This window comes from Mus musculus, chromosome 3 (genome assembly GCF_000001635.26).
Source record: "Mus musculus strain C57BL/6J chromosome 3, GRCm38.p6 C57BL/6J".
NCBI lineage: Eukaryota > Metazoa > Chordata > Mammalia > Rodentia > Muridae > Mus > Mus musculus.
The window spans coordinates 41,569,998-41,592,172 of record NC_000069.6 but is presented as its reverse complement, the minus strand read 5'-3'; the positions used below and the strand labels follow the sequence as shown (position 1 = coordinate 41,592,172).

The 22,175-nt window shown below is 48.6% G+C and overlaps 1 protein-coding gene across 7 annotated transcripts in view; it reads right to left on the bottom strand.

Moving 5' to 3' along the window:
- Positions 1–22,175, bottom strand: part of Jade1 (jade family PHD finger 1) — a 61,131-nt gene that overhangs the window by 24,692 nt on the left and 14,264 nt on the right. For all 7 annotated transcript variants that reach the window (NM_001130184.1, NM_172303.4, NM_001130185.1 and 4 more), the window contains exons 2-4: positions 10,901–10,978; positions 3,151–3,239; positions 333–490 (exon numbers count right to left, since the gene is read on the bottom strand). In NM_001130184.1, the coding sequence (NP_001123656.1) occupies positions 333–490; positions 3,151–3,239; positions 10,901–10,952 (299 nt within the window). In that variant the 5' untranslated portion in view covers positions 10,953–10,978. The remainder of the gene's footprint in view (positions 1–332; positions 491–3,150; positions 3,240–10,900; positions 10,979–22,175) is intronic.

Genomic DNA, 22,175 nt, shown 5'->3' with positions numbered 1-22,175 from the left:
TGCCCGAAGCACCAAGGCCACCACGGCTCCCACTAAGCCACTCAGTGAAGTGACATAGAATGCAGAGAGAAACAGACAGTAACATCAGACTTCGCCTAGTCGGTCATTCCCAAAAACATCTTGGACCTTCTCTTCTCCAGTAAGAGGGCTCACCCCCTGCGATAATGTGCTAAATTCAGAGGCCACTGCCCTCTGACTCACCGCCCTCAGCGCCTGAACAGTTTCTACATTTCTGCCTCTTGTGAGGCCTCATGTTACTACAGCGCTAACTCTCAGCTTCTATGCCTGCAGGGAGGAGAGCAGAGAAGCACGCGTCTATCCAGGGTGCCTACCTGGCCACAGGCTGTGGGATGGTCCCTGGGCTCACAGGCACCTGGACCCCTTTCTCCCACTCCTGTCTCCAGGGATCAGCCAGCACGTAGTAGTCATCCGGGTTCAGCTGGTAGGAGTCATGCAACTTCATGGCAGTGATCAGGTCGGTCCTAAACACCTGGGGAGACGAGAAAGGGACAGTGGCACAGGCATTCATTTCAGAGCACTGGCAGCTGCAAGGGCACCATGGAGCTGCCCATAACAAGGTCACGGTATCAACAGAGTAAGAGTGCCCTGTTACAGAAACCCTTCACTCCACCCGACACTCCTTCCCCTCGCCCAGGACTGAAGTGGGCTCCAGCTCCTTCAGCCGACACAAGCAGAGGGTGCAGTGATTGTATCGACTCAACATAACTGTTGCACAAAACACAACCGCTCCCCTCTCCAAGACCTCTCAATTCACCAAGGGCTGCTGAACACAGGCTCTTGGAAATCCTTCAGGGAATGACAAGCCACTACGGAGAGCTCTCTTTCGAGCCCATGTTTTAAAACAAAACTTCATTAGCCAATTAACCTCAAGGCAGAATCTAGAACCACCCGGTAGAGGTCACTATCTTCTAAACTAACTGCTAAAGAAGCGGCCAATCTCCTGAAGTGCTAGCACATGGGGCAGGCGGGTGGTGAGAGCAAGGTCCACTTTGGCTGACAGCAGGCAGAAATGCAGGCCTGCAAACATCTAGGAGTGGAACACTAGAGCCCTGTTGTCCCACGTCACAGGATGCCGTCAGCCCTGGAAGCAAGTTTCTGTGGAAAGACAGAACCAACCCTGTTTTCACTGCCATCAAGACTCAGCTTGTGCCCACCTTCTAAGAAAGCACCCTAACTCATCACAGACAGCAAAGATAAGCAAACTGTGGGGAGGCAGCACCCCTGACTCATGGGCCCTTGCCATCCGAATCGACGAGGCTGACTGACCGTACAGCACCCTGTCTGGCAGCCAGGGCCACACAGCTGCTTCCCTCTCCGGCCTTGTCCTCAGCCCACTGCCATGTGAGGATGTGTGTACCAGGAAGCCCTGCCATGTATCACGAGCAGCATGCGCCTGGATCCAGATGCTCTGCTCAGTGTACAGAGCCACAGAGATGCAATGCACTCCCTCACTCGGGACAGGAAGCGCTTTCTTGTGCTGCTAAGCACGGGTCACAGTATACACCTGTTGGCTTTTCAGACTGGTGTTCTCTTTAATAAACTTCATCTTATGAAAGTACGGGGTAGGGTCTGAATTAAAAGGCCGCTTCTCTCGCTGTCATTGTCAATACTGGTCTTGTGCCAGGATGCCACTCTTAACATCTACAGTCCCATTAAGCAACAGACTGACTGTGTCCCTTCTGCAAAGATCTCACCATGAGACAAAAGCCCCTGATCATAAGCCTACAGCAACCCAACCCCAAGGAAAAGGGCTTTGAGGTCAAAGTTGTGAGTCCACACCAAGCAAATCAGGTAAAAGAGAGCCCAGCTAAGCTGTACAAGAAAACACGCAAATTTGCCAAAGAAAGGAAGGCAGACTGAGGAAGGAGATGAGAAAAGGCAGCTCCATTCCTACAGACCTGGGAGAGGCTCTGGCCCAAAGCTCAGTGCCAAGTAGACACCAAGGGCAGGGGTGACGGCTACCCGAGTGCTTTACGTACAAAGCACTTTGCACTCAGAAGATTTGACACAGACCAGGCAAGGACAGGGTGTGGTGCCTGCTGCTCAGAGGGCTCCAATCCCACTCCCAGGCTGAAGTAACAGCAGTATAGTATGGACACCAGAAAGGTGTAGTAGCAGTTAAGAGCTGACTCAGGACTTAACAGCAGAGTAAAATACAGGTGCAGAGACGTTCCGATGTCACAAAAAAATAAAGTGCGCACTGTAGGTCAAAACAGACACCAGGCCAGCAGCACTGGCCACAGCAGCCGTCCGTGAGTGTTTGCTGGAACAGGTCTCTTAAGTGCTTTCTGGCAGGGGATGTTACTCCATCTCCAGGAAACTCCTCCGCTCCTAGACAAGGCACTCTCCAGCTATATGGGGGCAGCATGGGAAGGGACTCTGAGAAACACCTGTCGCTGTGTGACCACCACACCACAAGCCAACTGAGCTCATCCCACAAACAGTGCAATGCCAGAACAACTTTCCCACAGCTTTCCCTGAGAACCCGACAGGCTGAGACACCTGGGTCTCAATGCCCGGCGCCTCGGAATGGCCGCAGAGAAAGCAGGTCTCAGGACAACGGGGCCCCTAAGCAACCGAGGCTGGCGGGAGACAGATGCCTCTAAAAATGATTTTAGCAGGGAAATGAACAACGAAACGTAGGGCATCAGGGAAACATAAAATGTGAAAACAAATTGGGAAAGACGGGGAAAGCCTTAAGCATAACGAAACTCCCAGAGTCACATTGGCTTGTTGCCAAATAAGCCACAGATCCATGGCTAAAACTAACTTGAGGCTGGCAGTGACTTGGCAGCAGCTGAACCCGCTCATGTCCTGGCCAGAGGAAAACTTGTTGGGAGCCAGCGAAGACGGAACAGGAAAGGAAAAAAAGAATACAATTAATAATAATAGCTAACATTCACTGCGCATGATATACGTGTAACATGCTTTGCGTGTTCGAGCCTATATGTATTAATTAGCTCACTTCTTCCTGCAACAAGGCACACATCTGCTTCTCACCATCTTGCCGGGGTATAAAGTGGGGCACTTGCCCAGACCTGCACAGCATGGGGCAGGCATGTGGGCGGCAGGTTCGCATGCACTTACTTACAGCACACATGATCAAGGCAAGCAAGCATTCAGAAGTACCTCAGAAGGCTTTCGATCTTCAGGTCTAGAGCAGGTACTACTCCTCCCATGCTGGGATCGAGAATGCTGGGACCATGTCGTTGACAAGCCTGAGGAAACAAACATCCAAACAGGAACCATTAAAAAAAAATACAGGCTCAGTATTTGAGCGGCGATATGGCGCTAGTTGCACAAACCTGAGGACCAGAGTTCAGGTCCCCAGCATCCAAGTAAAGAGTTGGCATGGTGATGATAGGACTCTGAACGTCAGAGGTTTAGTGAAAGGCCTTGTCTCAGAAAGTCAGGCGGAAGAGACAAAGGAGAAGGCAGTCTATCCGACCTTTGGTCTCCACACCTATCTACACATCCTCACAGAGCACAAAACAAACAAGCAAAAAAGCACAGGTCACTGAGCTGTCAAGAGGTCTTTCCCCTACAAGAAACCTTCAGCGAAGGAGGAGAACCTGCAGTGCCATCACCCTGGCTGGCTCTGACAGGGTTCCTTCCTTCCAGTCATTTTCTAAGGTGATCACTGTCGGCTCCAGTGTACAGGGTGCTCTGCCTTGTGAACAGCGAGCCAAGAGAGCCTGCAGCATAATCCAGGCTCCGAGCTGTGCTCAAGACGCTCACAGACCCACACTGGTACATGAACTAGAAATCATGCCGGAAGTTTTCAGCCAGGATCACCGGGCTCAACCTAAGGTCCTGCCCAAAACACTTGCCTCCACGAGGCACAGAAAAATCAGAAACCTCCACACAGCTTTAACATCACCTACTACACTGCTCTTCCGAGGTGCCCCAATCCCTCCTGTAGCTGATCACCAGGAAACCCCAAATCCTAAGTGTTTCCAGGCCTGAAACTTTCCTGTAGCACTGAGCTCCCCTGCCTGAGATGCCCCCTTCAAGCCACACTGCCTTGCTCCCTGGGGCCCTAATTCTCACGGTCTCTCCATTTCCAAGCAGTTCCGAAGTAGCCGAGTCTCTAACCAGAACCCAGGGGAGCCTAAGAGAGTTGCACTCTTAGACTAGGCGCTCTCAGCTCGCTGCAGAGCCAGTATCACCTTGGTGGTAGACATCAACTTCCCAGTCATTCTAAAATCTGTCAGCTCTGAGCAAAAATCCCAAGCTCCGTGCTCTGCATGAACATGCTCACTTTCACCTCTTCCGGCCCCCAAGATGAATCCCACGGCCTTTTCTACCAGAGGCCAGAAACCCACAAGTCAGTCAGACTCTCCTCCTTCCTCCTCAGAAGGCAGCCAGTCAACAGCCAAGTCCTAGGCCAACCTTCCAATGCCTCAAAACCCTAGCTCCTCCTCCTGCCTATCCGGCCCTGCTGCCGCCCCTTCTCATGTGTGTGGCCAGCTACAGTGGCCTCTCTGCAGGCACACAACTGCAGCCGGATGGGAACAGCATTCCCAACCACCTTCATTTCTCCCCTAACTTACAGATAACTCATGTCACCTCCTGTCTGTCACTACAGCACCCGGGCACTGAACCCTGTCACTTCTCAGAAACTGACAAAACCCCAAGATGTTAAAAAGCAAAAGCCTAAGAGAGCCACCAATTTGACAGTGAAGCCCCCTGTCACTCAAGCCCTTCCTGGCCCAGAATCAGCAGACAGACACATCAACAAACTGAAGACACAGCTCCTGCACATATGCCTCTCATCCAATTCTTAGCCACAGCCACAGGGACTGTGAGAGGGCTGAGAAGGAAGGAAGGTCTCTGAGCTACCCTTCAATACCAGTACTAGATCATCTGGCGCCATCACTCCTGTGGAATGAAACTCCACCCTTATAGGTGATTCGTACCATTCTGTGACCACACCAGAAGATCCTCTGGATTCAGCAGGAAGTGGGGCTAGGGTGCAGCCTAGTGCACAGAGCCTGCCCAGCAGTCTCCAGACCCGAGGTTCCAGTGCCAACTCCAAGCAATAATAGTCCTTGGACTCAAAATGCATGGGAAATGCCACACACTCTCGAAACCATGTGAGCACACTGCGAATGAGACTGGTCGTCCCTGAGAAGGAAGTGTGGGTGAAGTCCACAGAGGACTCTGTGTCAGCCAGAGGCTTCTTACACCTTCCCTCCCACAACCCGGATATGGAGATAGAAAATGGGCATAAAAACAAGACATTTACTGACTATAAGCCAAAGAGAAGGAGGCCATGAATGTGAAAGGCAGCAGGGAGCATGGGCACAGTACAAAAGTTTGGAGGAAGAAAACAGAAAGGGAAAGTGATGGTATAAAATATAAGAATCCTAAAAATTAAAAATAATAAACCAAGGAACAGCCTAAAACTTCACCACCAGACTGTAAAGGATAAATAAACCATGACACATCCCTTCAGTGAAACACTAGCCAGCAATAAAAAGGAACACATTATAAACAGATGGGTGTGAAGCACGTGCTTCGTGTAACATAGACAAATACTGAAATAAATACACTCAGTGAATGAATCCAAGGAGCCAGAGTAGGCAAAGGTACACTACACTGATGCAAAGTTCAGGGAAATGAAGACTCATCTATCCCGACAGCAGCTCAGTGGCTGCCTGGGGCAAAGTTGGATGGACATGTTATTTTGATTTTGATGACATAATACATGCAAACACAGCTAAACCTCTCAAAGCATACACTTAAACATGTGCAGCTTGCTGTACATAAATTATCCATTACGAAGCCATGAGAAAGCTATCGCCACTAAGAAGCACCGTTCACAGTATGAAAACCTCCAGCCCCCTTCCACTGGTGAGACACAGAAATCCTAGGCTGGATGGGACCCCAATGAACGAGCAGAACAGGAAGTCATGAGACCTCCCTGCAACAGGGAGTCACTACTTCACAGAGAACATGCAGATATGACGTTCAGAATTCAGAGGAGTTCAAACCAGTCTGCACACACACAGAAAATTCTCAGTAAGTAGAATTTTGAATAGCAGATGATTTTTCTCCTTAAAAATGTCATGGGGGGGGGGGGGGCACTGGGTACTGCTGTAAGGGAAACCATCACAGCACGCCTAGAGCTGAAGACGGTGGGCACAGGAATACACTCCTAGTTTACCTTGTACAAAGATGTTTCTGAGCTCCCAAAAAATGAGGCACCATTCAGTATCAGTGTGGGGCCACTGCTCTCTTGTGGAATGCTTGCCTGTCCATGACACATTCTGAAAGTCAAAAGATCTCAGGCCACCGTGTGGATGGTATCACAGCAGCGCCCTTCCCAAAGCCATCCTCTCCAGGCTGGGAGGGGATCATCAGGATGCTCCAATGATACTCCCAACTGAGTGTGCAGATGTGCCTCTGCTACCCTGGCAACAAGGGAGACTAAAGGAGGAGGATACGAAGCTGGAGGCCAGAGTGGGTGATGTAGCGAGATCCAGCCTCAAAAAAACCTAGTAGCAGGAATAGTAATTACTTACATTCCTCATTAATTAAATTATAGCATAAAATACTTTTTTAGCAAGAGGAGTGTCAAATGGGAAGTGAGCGGTCTCAATGTCTAAGTAACTCATGCTATAGCAAAGACCAGCATCTGCCAAAAATTGTATGGTGACAACGTGGAGCCAGTATTCCTCTTTGTGACATCTGAGGGCAAACGGTACCATCAGGAACCACACCCATCATCACAGCACTTGGGGGTGGAGTCAAGAGAGTCAGGAGTTCAAGATCACCCACCACTAGACATAATTTGGGAACCCTGTCTCAAAATAAAGATACAGGAAGTACACTAACTTTTGTTCCCACCTCTTGCATTCAGCAGAGGAGTGGCGATCTTGGCAATAATGTCTAAAACAATGGCCATTCACAAGTAAGAATGTTACCTAAAGCTAAGTCCTTTCTACTGACAAATTTGACTTAAAATGTCTTATGTATACAGTACTCAAGTAAGAATAGTTTTGTTGGGCTAACAAGATGACTCAGCAGGTAAGAGCACTGACTGCTCTGCCTAAGGTCCTGAGTTCAAATCTCAGCAACCACATGATGGCTCACAACCACCCATAATGAGATCTGACGCCCTCTTCTGGTGCGTCTGAAGTCAGCTACAGTGTACTTATGTAAAATAATAAATAAATCTTTGGGCTGGAGCAAGCAGGGACTGAGTGAGCAGGGTTGACTGGAGTAGAGGTTCTAAAAATTTCGATTCCCAACAACCACATGAAGGCTCACAACCATCTGTAAAGCTTCAGTGTACTCACATACATAAAATAAATAAATAGGTCTTTGAAAATAAAAGAATAGTTTTGTTAAACTATCTCAAACACTGAAAAGAATGAAGGAAAAAGAGGTGGTGGTGGTGGTGGTGGTGGTGGTGGTTGTTGTTGTTGTTTTACTTCCATGAGGACAGATACAACAGCAGGCAGCGGGTCCCGGCTATGCAAGCACTAAGCCTCTCCCAGCCACCCCAGAGGTGACTCTCCATGTCTGAGACATGCTTCTGCTCTTAGAACTAAAAAATCTTACTATGTAACACAAGGCCAGCAGTGCTGAGTGCCATGGACCAGTGTCACAACATCAGGATGCACACGTAACACATTGCCCTGGGCAAATAAAGTAATACCACATAAATCCCCAACTGGGATTACACAGACAGCACATGACAACCCGGTGTGTACCCTGGGAAGGAGCCTCCATCTGCCTCAGCTCTTGCAGCCTTGCTCGGCCAGCCTCTATGGTCCAACTCACTCCACCTTCTGAAAAGCATATGGTTTGACAGTATTCCTTAAATACTATTTAGTTTTTCTCACTTTTATAGGGAAAGTATGTAAGGATATAGATCAGAGCTATAATTAGCCTCAGACAACCAATAATATTCCTGCCCTAAAAGGGATGTTTTATCCCAATAAGTCTCTGCAGAGAAAATGAAACCTTTGGAAATAATGAAACTAACTGGTGGACCCTCTTCTCACATTTTGCTGGGTGGAAAAAAGTGGGACTTAAGGGCCTACCTTCACACCCAGGCATAGGGTCTAACTTCAGAGTCGGGCTAGGCTACCCAGTCCCCAGAGCCTAGCAATTCCAGACACTGCCTAAAAACTCCCTATCAGTATTTCGCCCAACTGCAGGGATGGGCCTCCAGGGCAGCTGGAGAAAGACCAACAACAGTGCCGTCAGCAGATGAGGGCTGGCACCTGGCACAGAAAAGGCCCATCCATCCCCAACTGTAAATACCACACTGTTGTTCCCCTGGGCCAGGCCAGAAAACAAAGCAATGGGCTACAGACTCAGAAGCCAGAAGCAGCAGGCCCCAGCTATTCCTGTAGCTGGTGCGGTGGCCCCATGCTGACGTCTGCAGCTGCCTCTCTTCCACCTGGACATGCTGCCAAAATCCCATCAGGCCTGTAAGCTGGAGAGGCTGAGAGGTGGCCACTGCACAGCCCTAGCCCCTGTTGTAAGCAAGACTCAGGACATGGAAAGCTATCACAGGTGGCCCTCGCTGCATGGGCGAAAAGATGCCACTCCACCCACAAACCGAAATAATACAGGGAGGGGTCCCAATGCAGTTACAATGAACTAGCTGCTAGGGGAGAAGGCGAGAAGAGTCCTCAGCGCGCAGCCTGCAGACACAACGTCCGAGGCCTGGCATTCAGTCACAGCTACCTGCTCTTCACCACCAACATTCACCATAATTATCAAGTCAATAAGCCTGACCAGTCAGACATCAAACAGGACCATCCACCATATGTTCTATACTGAACCGACTGCATGGCAAAACTACAGATGACCGTCTGGCAACTGTCACTCTTATCCCCCCGCAACTACCATCAGAGCGCAGCCAAGCGCTATCTGTGCATGGTGGCGCTCCAGCCTAACCTTCCAGATGAACAGACTGAACTGAGTAGGAAAAAAATGGCCCCTCACAGTAAAGGTTATTCTGGATGGAGACTGTGTGTGTGTGTGTGTGTGTGTGTGTGTGTGTGTGTGTGTGTGCGCGTGCGCGTGTGTGCGCGTGTGTGCGCGTGCGCGCGTGTGTACAAGCACATGTGTGGAGGTCAGAGGGCAGACAACTTGCAGGAATGGGGTCCATCGGGGTCTGAGTGATAGGACTCGGGTTGCCAGCTTTGGCAACAAGAGCCTCAATACACTCTGCCAGCTCTGGACACACTTGCTGTGGGCACTTTCTGAATTTAAAAGTCCAACTTTAAAAAAAAAAAAAGGGCAGGAAAAATTGCATACAGAAGTAAACAGGGGCGATTGAGGACACTTTGACAGACAGGTGTCACCAACAGTCAAAGAGAAAATAGCAAGCTCTTGCCAGAGAAGTAAAAAGCGGGAGCCTCACACCCAACTTGGTGTCCCAAGCTCCCGCTGTCTGCAGCTCAGCGTTCTGGCAACCTCAGATTTTCACAATGTAGCTGAGAACCAGGAGTTCGTTGGCTTCCAGGCAGTCAAAATAAATGTATATACTGCCTGCATGTATACTGGGAGCCTCAACAGCCTCCCAGGAAGTAAGAAAGAACTCTGCTTTGGAGAGAACTTCCTCCTCCTACTTCCCGCTTCCCGCTTCCTCCCTCACAGCTCCCTTGCCTGGTCCAGATGTCAACTCTCCAGTTTCTCAAACATCTATCAGATCTGGCCTTGGCTTCCCCTCCTCCCACACACCACCATCACCCTCCCCCTGCCCCACCCCTTTGTTCCCCTCCCATCATTCTCGTTCCATACCCACTGCTCCTTGCCTTCAACAGCAACGGCCACAGTTCAGCCAGACAGCCCAAATCCACACCACAGTTTCAAATTTGTGGACCTTCCACCTTCTGCGTGGCTGGCCTCGAAGCCCCCACGGCAGCATATCCATGCTTGTGTTGACTACCTGAGATGCCAGGCGTTCAAACAACCCTGCCTACCCAAAGCTTTTTATCCCTGGGACCCACCCAAAAAGCTGCCTCCTCCCTAGGCCTTCCCAAACCGCCTCTTTTGAGTTGCTAAGTTGCTACCTATCATTTCTAAAGCACATAGAAAGAGCTGTATAACTGCCCTGGTAACATCACATCAGGGCAGATCCTAATGTCTGAGGCAACGTGCCTAGAAAGCAGGCCAGGTCGCTTTCCCACCTCACAGTACAGCAAGCTTCCTTTCCAGGCTTCCAGAGTTTAATGTGCAATGTCAAACCTAAGCTAACAGGCTGCAGTTGCAGGCACTGAGCTAGGTACCGTCTGAAGGGAGCGCCTCTCTCAACAGTCTGTTAGCTCCTCAACAGACACTGTGTGACATTTATTTTGACTGCCTGGAAGCCAACGAACTCCTGGTTCTCAGCTACACTGAAAATCTGAGGTTGCCAGAAAGCTGAGCTGCAGACAGTGGCGGTATCACTCCATCCTGTGACAGCAGGAAAGGTTAGGGACTCATGTGCCTGGACTTGGTACCCTCACGTCACGCTGGGCAGCCCTTCATTCTGCCCTCGGAGCCCCGGCAGGCTCAGCCAGTTAATCATTACCTGGCTTTGATTAAGTCTCCTCTTCATAGAGAGCAATGCGAGGTACCATAAATGCTGTTTAATGAAAACAGACACACCAGTGGCTCTTGGAACTAAATTCTTCTCCCTGGATAACACACAGGAAGCCTGCAGAAGGCCTGCCTGCAGTCAACCTTACCGGGAAAGATCTGCTTCCAGCCCTGCAGTAGCACACTCAGATGTCTTTCTCCAGGCCTTGCCTTTCTCTGACCTGCCTGATATGCAAAGGGCCTCGACTATTTAGAGCATTATACTATAAAATCATGTTTTCACACTGACCCAAGCCCCGGTAGGCTCCAAGAACAACAAAGCAGGACTTACTGCCATTGTCGTCAGAATCCTCACTGCTGCTGGGAAGGCGACCTCGTTTCATGATCTCCCCGGGAGACAGCAGGCAGCCTGCAAAGCAATGAGACAGCACTTAACCCAAGATGGGAACACGCGATCATCAACTTGTGCTTCAGATGGCAGCCAGGATGCTGCAAACAAAAGCAAACACGGGCCTCAAGTAGCATTTGAATTGCAAACAGTGAAAAGACCAAAGGCACATAATTAGCTGAAATCATTAACAGAGCAGGTTAAGAGTGGGGGGGGGGTGAGTGGTAAAGTCACATGTGGGCAGGTCTCCCAGGTGCCACCCTTCCCTCCAGTTCCCAGACACCACTACAACTACTCCAGGAGTCTCGTCAGCCCCGGCAGCCAGCACTACAGAAAACAATCCTCCAGCAGTGAGCTCCCTCAGACAGATCCATGCTCTGTGCTTGTTGGGGGGCAGGGATGGGGCTGTGCCTACTGCTGTGTTTACAATGCTGCACTGGCATGATCAGGCTTCCTTGGCAAGGCCTGCTAAAATGAGCCCCAAATTTTGCCAAAATGAGCTATGCAACAAGCTGCAGCTCTAGAATGAACCAGTGGGGTGATGGGAAGACACCCATCTTCATCTGCCTTCCCCAACCCCTCAGAGGAACCACAGGCTTCAGGAACCCCGATCCGGACCCCTTCCTTTGCTCCTTACAGCAACCCATCCAAGGTCGTACTAGTCGGGGAAACCCCACTCCTTATTACCCAAATCCTTTCAGGACAAGTATGAACTAATTAATAATCAGTGGTACAACAGCCTAGCCTACCTGGCCAGTCCTTCAGCTCACCTCAGTTCAGAAAACCACTGCCTTCATGAAACAGAACAGTGGGCCAAGACTACACAGACAGTTACAGAAGAACTTGGACAGAACTATATCAACAGTGTTCCAACAAGTCACAAAAGCTTCTCTACACTAAAATTATTGATTGCCTTGACGTCTGTGGGACCACAACCTTCCTGCCAGGTCAATGACTCCCAAAGAAAAGGGAGAGCTTTTCAGGGCAGGAGAATGGCAGCGCTTCACCGCCCCATCCAACCAAGGCTCCTTGCTGGGAATCACCACAAACGTAATGAGGTCTGTTTTGCACAGAGGGGCAGTGTGGAGAGCCACTGCAGTAAAGCAAGGGAGTAATTAAAACCCCAAAGTTCCACTCCGGACAGACCTGCAAAAGGGAAGTCAAAAGAGGCAGAAAACACCAGACCATAGAGGAACAAAACATGCCACTTGGGCCTAAAGGTTATTTTGAGTTGCCTTCTTCCTGCCTGATCATAAGTTTACCTTTTGTAAAGGAAATTTCCACTTAGGTGCCCCACAAAAACAGCTCTTATTCATCCCCAATCCTCAATTACCATTAATCTCATACATACTTCAAGGTCCTCTTCCCTCAAACCTAACCCCTCCTCTTGTCGAGGTCCTCTCACAATGTACTGCCCTTTTTAAAGAGCAGCACGAGGGGCTAGAGAGAAGCGCTGTGGTAAGGTAGCTCTTGCACAGCACCAGAGCTCAGCTACCTGAACCCACTGCGCGCCCCCCCCCGCACCCCCCACTATGTTCTGTAACTCTGTCCAGCCTCTGTGGTACTGACATTCCCGTGCTCATACCAACCCAGACACATAATTAAAAATAGACCTTTCAAAAATACAACAGTTTACTAACTCCATATCTAATGCTGCTGGGGTGCTTCTCACTCTTTTAATGTGACACAAACCACACACACACACACACACACACACACACACACACACACTGATGTTTATATACCTCTGTTCCTGAATCGTTGACAACGGATAGTAAGTTTCCCCTTTTGGAACAGACCCACAGGATTCATTCAGGAATTCAGGCTCCTGGACTTTAAGTGCAATATTTTATATGTTCCTCCAGAGAAACTCACTCAATTAAAAAGTTTGTGGGCTTTTTTGTTTACCAACTGATTTTCTAAGATCACTGGAAGGAGACTGACTGTAGAGATGGTTTGGTTGGTAAAGTGCTTGTAACCTCGTGTGAGGACCTGATGTCCACACCCACAGCCCACATAAAAAGGCAGGGTTCCCAGAAAGCAGGTAGAGGCAGAAGGACCCATAGGACTCCCTGGAAGGTAGACCAGACTAACCTAACCAGTAAGGCCCAGACCAGTCAGTGAGAGACCCTGTCTCCTAAGGCACACATGCACAGCCACACATGCAGTAAAGGAATGCCCTGTAATTACCAGGCGTCCACACGGAATCAAAAGCCCCCTTCAGATAGACACCCTGTGAGCTACAGCTTCATTCACAGAATGGGCAGCCACAGTCCTAAGATCCACCCATTCATTCTTCCCAGAAAGGACTCTCACCTGTAACTCTGGTCCATCTAACAAGCAGTCTACACTCTGACCACTTACGTCCATAACGTCCACGACTGACACACACCTGTGACCCTCTTCCGCTTGTAATGGCTCTCTTCCCTGCCATCCCTGTGCTTGAAGCACCAACTGCTGACAGCTTTACTCTCTGCCAGCCTTTGAGGGCCATCCCTGCTCCCCAGGGGCACAGAGAGAGGACACACCTCTCCTCACAGCAGCTTCAGCTCTCTGGAGCCTGAGTTAGAGGGTTTTAAAATTCGAAAATCGCCACCTGAAGGTGGAATGCCTAAAGAGTAACAGTGTGATGCAGCCCCGCCTGAACGGAGTGCACCACCTCCGGAGCAGGTGAACTGAGAACGATGAGAGAGTCCAGGGAGACCCAGAGAACTTGCCTGCTAAACAAAGTGCGGAAGTTCCTCCATCCTCACTCACCAGTCAACCTACATTTTCCTAAACAAAGTGGCGAGAACTTGGAGTCACTGACCATCAAAACGCCCTCATCCCAGACTTCAGGGAACAACCTCAAGCTAGACTGATATTCCAAAATTCAAGCAACAGCAAGAATAAAATTAGTATTTTCCTTCTGATGAGTCTACTGGTATTCACCCTGAAGACCCTGCGTAATGGAGCTAAGAACAGTGTGCTCTGCCTGTGGTGGGGTTAATGTTCAGCAAAATTCCCTCCTCTGTGACTCTAATGTACTTAAACCTTGACATCAGGCTGATTTATCTCACCCAGGGCTACTTACTGTATCAGAAAATCAAAGCCTGCGTTACTATCTTTAACACACACAATAGAGGCTGTATGTTGCAAGCCGCTGTCCACTAAAAGGCAGCAGGAGGAGAGCCTCTGCGTCACTATCCTGCTGTCTGGAGCACTGGCTGGTTGCTACCTACGAGATGGTAGGGAGCAAAGTGATAATCAATTAAAAGGACTCCTCACAAACCTCCAGAGAAAGCAGTAAGATGCCCACCTGCATGAGCGGCAAACACCTGAAAAGGTGGGACCTGGCTTTGCAGAGCTTCTGGCCTACAGAATGAAGACAGGCGAAAAAGGAAAGCCAGCATCCCCGGTGCTCAACAGTGGTGAACACTAACAAGAGCCTGTATGAACCCAGAAGGCTGAGGAATGGACGTAAGCATCAAGGTGGCGTAGCCAGAGAGGAAAAGCATGTCTGCATATGACTCCAGACACCATCTGCATACTCCACACACACAAGGTTTAAGTACATTAGAGTCACAGAGTGGTTTCCTTAACAGTGGAATCCATTTCCTTTTTTCATTTAGTATGTATGGGTGTTTTGTCTGCATATATGACAATGCACCACATACATGCCTGGTGCCTGAGAGGGCATAAGATCCCCTGGAACTGGAGTTATAGATGGTTGTGAGCCACCATGTGCTGGAATTCAAGCCCGAGTCCTCTGTAAGAACAGCCAGTGCCCTTAACCACTGACCCATACCAACAGCTCCTAGTCATCCTTTCTTGTATGTGACTGCCAAAGCTTACTGATTGACATCGTGTAACTCTGTCAAGTCCCCCTACTTCCCTATGGGTTTGGTCTTCAACCACTATCATGGTTTGAATTCATCCTTGAAACAAGAAAACATTCCTGAACAGAAGTATGGAGGGGTGGAGAGTCATGGGAGATGCTCACAGCCCTCAGGACTACACAAATGCTTCTCTCTCCAGGGTGGGTACCACAGATGTGAATTTGGCCAGTTTGGCTCACTCACCTTGTTAGGAAGGCTCTCACCAGATGTGGTCCCTCATTCTCGGAATTTCCTAGGCTCTAAAGCCATGAGTCAAATAAAGGTCTACTGCCCTGCACTTATCCAGCATCAGTTACTCTACTGTAGCAACAGAAAACAGACTAAAACAGCCACTTCACCTAGATGTCCTTGCCACAACCAACTACGAATGAACCACTCCTGAGATGTGCTCAAGTCCCACAAATCCCCCTCTCCAGTCTATACTTTGAACGCACGCCGAAGTGCAAAGTGCCCAGAACCCTTCCCAGCTTTGCCCAAGCATCCATCCTAGGGACTCCCAGACAATGCCTTGGATGGGCCAGGCCTCTTGTCGTTGGGGTCTCAGATCTCAGCCTGTGCCAAGGTTGCTCTGCTGTCTTTCCAAGGGCTACCAGTTCAAAGACATCAGACATCACCCTGCACTCTAACTCCACACAGCTCACTCTGTACCACCTAGTTCAGCAATTTTCCTCTTGCTAAGTTGCTGTTCAAGATCAGTATTTACTTTAATAGTCAATGAGCAGGGCATGGTAGCATATGCATGTAAGCCCAGCACAGGAGGCAGGTGCAGGATTCCAGGCCTCAAGGCCAGTCAGGAGTTCTTAAGATCTCTTCTCAAAACACACACACATGGGGCCATCAAGATGGTTTAGCAGGCAAAGGAGCTTGCTACCAAGTATTAACCTGAGTTCGATGCCCAGAACCTGCGTGGTGGAAGGTAAGTACTGGAATATACATACACAGGCACTGTGCACATGCGCACAGAGGGACACATCCACACACACATGCATATCCACACCCACTTGTAATTAAAAAGTTTAAACACAGTAACAATAATGGAAAAGAGAAGACATTACAGTAGATTTCTTCAAAGGAGACAGCAGCACCCTGTGAAGTGAGCAAGCAACAGAGTCTTGCCGTGAGGAAAGAAGATGACGTCAAGGCCAGACTGGCTTACAGCCCGGCTGAGGAACAAGGCAGGATGGAGTGATGTTCCTAGGAGGGACTCCAGGAAAAGGGATCTAACGCAACAGACTTGGTAAGATTAGTGCAGAAGCCCAGCCAGGAGTTAGTGCTGGATGCCTCGTGCAGGCAACTTTTTCTGAACTGGCTGAGCACAACTCTCCATTTTATGTGTGTGGTGTTTTGCTTGAAGTACACCTGTAGTACCAGAAAACAGAACTGGAGTTCTGCAAAAAGCCATTGCATCTGGGAATTAACCTGTGTCCTCAGGAAGAACAGTCAGTGCTCCCAAGCCCCAAGCCATGCCTCTATCTATCTTTCTTGGTTTTAAACTAGTTTTCTAAGTTAGCATACAGACCAATGGTTACATTATGGCCTTTCCATGTTTGGGTCCTTATATTTGGTGTTTATTTGCCCCTCTCCTGCCTGCCCTCTTCTTACTGGCCCTCTTCCTCCCTCCAGACAGCGACCCCTGCTTTCATGTCACATGTATTCCATTAGCCTTTGGCTCCCCTATTCCAAGATTTCTTTCCTTAACAGGGCTGATAAAGACAGAGAGGAAGGCTCAAACCATTCTGAGGTCTGAGAACAGCCTGATAACCCCTGCTCCCCAGCATACAGTGTTCTGAGTTCCCTGCAGTGCGCCCCTGAAGACTACAATTTCTGGAGAACAATGACTTTTTTATAATGCCACCAAACCTGGCTTAAATGGATCCAATGTACAGGAGCCCAGAGTCCACTCACTGAAACATGAGGAACATGACAGCCATACTACTAGGGAGCAGGCACGTCATATGGAGCATTAGGAAGTCAGTCCTTCCTAGATAGCTAAGGAGAAGTGGCTGGCCAATGACCCCAACTGGACCACTAATCGGCCATCTGGCATCTCTGTTCACTGCAAGGTGAGATACACCCAGACAGCTAGACAGCTGTGGTGGGAGCGCAGGGCACCACTCTGGGTCAAATGTGGGGGCAAACACATTCAATCTGTGGCATGAGCTAAAACACAGTCTTTACCAACACAGCAACTCCCAGAAAACTACACCTAGTAGAAGGCTACACTTTGAACAAGCTGTAGACTATTTGTTGCTGCCTTCCTGGATGGAGTAACCCTTGAAGCTACGGTCTGTGTGGCTAGCAAGGTCCCTCAAAACCTTCAAGCTTTAGTTTCCTTTGACTGAAACTGAAGCAGCTGCCAGGCAGTAACAGGAAAGAGCCAGCAGCTGCCTGCTCTGCCCTAAAATAGCTCCAGAACTGGAGTCACTGAGTTCAGTGGCCCAAGGGTCAGAGGAGAAGAAATTTCACCGAAGATTAAGAAAGGGGGTTGTTCAACGCTACTCCTGAGCTAAGGGACTCACAGGAAGAGACAAATCAGCCAGGACTGGACCGAACAGGGACCATTTATCAGGCCATAAACTCTACAGCTCTAATAAGGATCACACCCCAGTGATTTTACTATCTTATGGCTCCTATGCAAAAAGGCTGCCTTTTCCCTCAAATGTCAATTTTATGCACTATGTCTCCATTGTTATTTATGTCACTGGCAAGAAGTTCCAGAAGGGACTCAATTAAAACCTCTACACACTTCCTTAGCCAGTCATCACCCAGTTCAGGATGATGTCTACAGGACTTGCCTCCTGGATAAATGGCTGAGTCCCTGCAGTGACCATGGCCCATGCTCGCAGGCTTGCTGGCCTTACTCACCAGTCAGGTATCGAAGTAACCCTTAACTGGAGCACCATCTGTTATGCTAGTGTGAAACTTATTGGTGTCCTTCCACGCTCTGTCAGTGAAATGCACTCTCCCAAGGCTGTCCTGTCAAACACCAGGTGACCTTACACAGAGCTGAAATCACACCAGCTACTCTGCTGTTTGCCCGTTAGCACATTTCAGTATTACGCAATTGTGAGCCCCTAAAAGATTCGTGTTCCCCACCCCCAGGCCATCTCCTTCTGTTCCGAAGTGCGTACAGATTTCTAAGCAACCAGATGCACTCAGTAAAACCTGCCTACCTGTCCCTAGATTAATGTGAAAGAAACCAAGTGTTATCTTAACTTTTAAGGCAATGGGGCATAAAATTACTAAAACTAATCCATATGCTCAAGTCTAATACAGTGACAACAGCTTACACATTTCCCATTTTAACTAAAATGAGAAACCATAATACATCTAAAGCCAGATCTAACCCACAAGCAATCAGGAAGTTAAATAGATCCCAGTTAAACTTACGGGCACTGCAGTCTAAATATTTCAACCAAAATAAATGAGCTTTAAAATGTGTGTATGTCATATACCAAACTTTAAAGAAAAGGCTGCCCAAGCTACTAGAGGACCTTGCTGTAGAGCTGATGCCAGCGTAACTATGTCCTCCAAAAAAGAACTCTGACAACTGAGCCGGTGGGTACTCACTCCCGTTTCTAGTGGTGCAAACATTCACACTGCCCTGTATGTGAAAGCACCAACTCATATAGATTCTTTACCAATTAGTCTGAACTCAGATTTTAAAAGCCAAGAAAACCAGCTGGGAGAATCTTAAGGAATTTATAAATGAAGGCTCCTGAGCAAATCACAGGCTGCTCTCACTTGCCAATTTATAAATGATTCAATCACTGCTTACACCTAAGACAATCCTTTAAGCCCCCGAGATCTATGACTGAGCACTTAATTAAGAGTCAGAAGGGAAGCAGGTCAGGAGAAGAGGACGAAACAAGATGTGAGTGTAAAGCCAGCCTGGGTTACATAAGGAGTTCCAGGTTAGGCTATACTGTGAGACCCTAGATTGGGGGTTGGGAGGGCTGAATAAGAGCGGCTATGAGAAGCACTGTAGGTCATCGGTGCCTTGGTGCCCTGATGTATTTTAACTTCATTTAACATGAAAGTAAATGAATTCACACCCAGAAAGTAACATCAGTAGTCACCCGGGCCTCGAGCTTGATCGTCCCAGTCCTAGTTCCATCTACAGGGAATCCCTTCCTGTAAGACATGCTAACAGATGGAAGGATGAGCCGGCACAGACTTAAAGCAAACCAGGCAAGTGGTAGGTGTAAAAACTCCAACGAGAAAACAGGCTCGCTCACACATACAGGAGGACAAGGGATGCACGCGACTTCTTATGCTCAAAGGGAAAGTCTGAAGAACAGAAAAGGGCCATGGTGAGTCTAAGAAAGGGGGGTCGTGGCCCGCTGTACTGTAGACAGAAAGTACTAAGAACTTTCATAGTTCTGGAAGACCTTTACCATGAATGGTTGCCATGCTTCTAACAGTAAAAACCTCAAATCTGAAGTTTCTTCTCGCCAGAACTGAATGAGCAGACCTGGACCAGAAGCTAAGCACCCATATGGCAAGCAGCACCAGCAAGCTACATATACATATACACATACCTGCACACACAAATGCACGCACACATGAACAAGCACGCACAAGCACACCCGTTCCTCGGATGGGGTACTACCCAGATTATCTCAAGAGTATCTGATACAGAAAGCATAGAAGAAAATCTTGCTTTCCAAGGCATTCAGAAGTTACCATTCTGTTCTGCCTCGAGGTCCTTGAACCAGGTTCTAACACACAGGCCACACTAGGAGATCATCAAAGAATGACATTTTAGGGAAGGTGCAAAAGGGTTCCAAACCCACTATTGCACCATTAGTGGAATACACTAAGAGATAAAATCTCTACTGGGTAATTTAAAGGCTCACACAGATGTTCCTACTGGTTACATACAATGCAGCCTTTGCAGAAGCTAGGCTCGAACTGCTAATGACAATTACGCCCTACAGACTGACATGTGGCTGCTTCTGAGGAACTTTGTCCCTTGATCAGAGCCAACTATCACTAGCAATGCTAAGTCACAAAAAAAAAAAAAAAACCAACTCTGCAGCACTGTCCTAGTGGAAGCCAGAGAAACAAACACCCAGTGTGTGTGTGTGTCCAAAGAGCCAGACAGCAAGTGTAGTGAGCACTGCACTTCTCATCCCAAGTTCCACGTGAGAACAAACACTTCACCACAATTACACGCCACACTGAGATGGCTGTAGAAACATCAGATGGTCTGAAAACCTAGCAGAAGGTCTGCAAAGCACCAGGCTGGAGCGGACGCCTCTCACAACATTACACGGCTACAGGAAAGTTTCCCAAAAGGAACCATAGAGTGAAAACTGCAGTGCTGAACCAGACTCCAGAGATGAAAGAATGGATGCACGCTCGCAACTTTAAAGAGAGCACACAGAATCCTGCAGAGGGCCGGCAGCACAGGAAGAATACAGAGGCCACAAGCTGAGCCAAAGGTCCCTTGCCAGGTGGCAAGCACACTTCCTCCTGGGTCCTGGACCATGGTCTTCCCAGATTCCTGGAGGACTACTACTAGAATCGGAACTCCCTAAAGACTGAAGCCACTCTGTGCTATCAGCGAGCAGTTACGTAGCATGAAGTCCAAACAGCAATCTGTCAAATGAAGCATGGCTCCTTGCAAGCTAATGTAAAGGTGGCTGCCACTGCCACCCGCACAGGAGAGCACACTCCAAGTCCCATAGCCCTCTCCACCACAGGCAGGCAACCCTCAGAGCAGCAGGCACAACTGATTTAGACAGGACGCATGCGCTCTGCTTGGCATCGCTTCCCCCTGGCGAGGGGTCTCACCAGGGTGCCTGCTGCTCACCCAAGACCTCTTATCCACACAGGTGACTACAAAAGCACATAGCACCCCTGGAGAGGGACACAGGAGCCTAAAACCACAACTCTGAGAACACCGATTCCATGTGATGGAATGCAGCGTTACTCCAGTCTGATATGACACAATAAAGTCAATTAAGGTTAAATAGATGATTGACTGACAGAAGACAGATAAAGGAAGAAAAGACCGCCCTCAGACTAATCAACTCTCTCTATATTTAATCAAACTTTTTGGGGGGGGGAAGGTGAGGGGATCCCAGAATGGCCAGCAATGCCCTAAACAACCTCAGATGACCTTGAACTTCTAATGCCCCTGCCTCCACCTCCTTAGTGTTGAGACCGCAGGCATGTACCATCATGCCTAGTTTTATATGGTGCTAGGGACCAAACTCAGGGTTTTGTGGATGTTAGGTAAAGGTCACACTGTACAGCCTGTCTCAGAGAGCCTGGATTATGGACTGTTTTCAGATATCTGAAACAGTGAAGGAGAAATGATTCACCATTCAAATCACTGGCAATGTGCTGCTCTCCTGTAGCTGCTCAGTAGCTACTGTGACCCAGATGACCCACAGACACCCCTACCCCTTCACAAAAGCTCCTACTGGCCCTTCAATCAATCATCAGGCAGGCGATTATACATCTACAAACATGGGGTGTGTCTGGTTAAAGGGATCAATTACCAGGTCCCAGATAGAGATCTTAAGGCTCAGAGTCAAGGATTAGGCATGCTAACTCCTTAAGAAGTCCCAGACCAGAAGAGGAGGAAAAACAAACAAGAGACCAGTGAGCGGCTGAGACAGGAGGCATCCATAATGGCGTGAATCTCCCTCAAAGTCAACCCTGCAGGCTGCTGTAGGGACCAGTGGGCCCTCTGTAATAAAAGCAACCAAACTGCTTATCTGATTTTCCAGCTAATAACAGAAAAATAAGCACCCCAAACAGCAATTTAACAGAAGAAGGCAAAGGATGAGAGAGAGAGAGACCTACAAAGTCACCAGAAACACTTAAAGGAATTTTGACTTCTTTAAGGAGCACACTGAAGCCACTCTGAAGCCAAAAGTCTATACTTCCTACCCTCCTGGGGGACTCCAGCAGCCACAAGCCCCAAACCAAGGCTTGGAAGGAGAGCCTTGGATAACTGAGAAATTTTAAACTTTGAGAGTACTACATGCTGAACAGACAGAAACCAGGCACTTGCGCCTCAAGAAGCTGCTAAGTTGGCTCTATTTCTTGTTCTTTCCCCTGTAGTAGAAAGGAAACAAAAGCTAACCAGTGTACTCCTCAGCTTGAACCCTCACTGCTGAAACAGGTGCTGTAAATAGCTGTTCAGAAACTGTCTTGGGTAAGGGAACTTCCAGGACAGGAGACACCTGATGCTCGGTATTATTTCTGCTTACTCCAATTGAGGCATTCAACAAGAACACACTACAGCTTTCATTTCCTCGCAAAAGAGCCCAAAAGAACCTAAGCTTTTAAAACTAACGAAAAAAGGAGAAAGGATGGAGGTG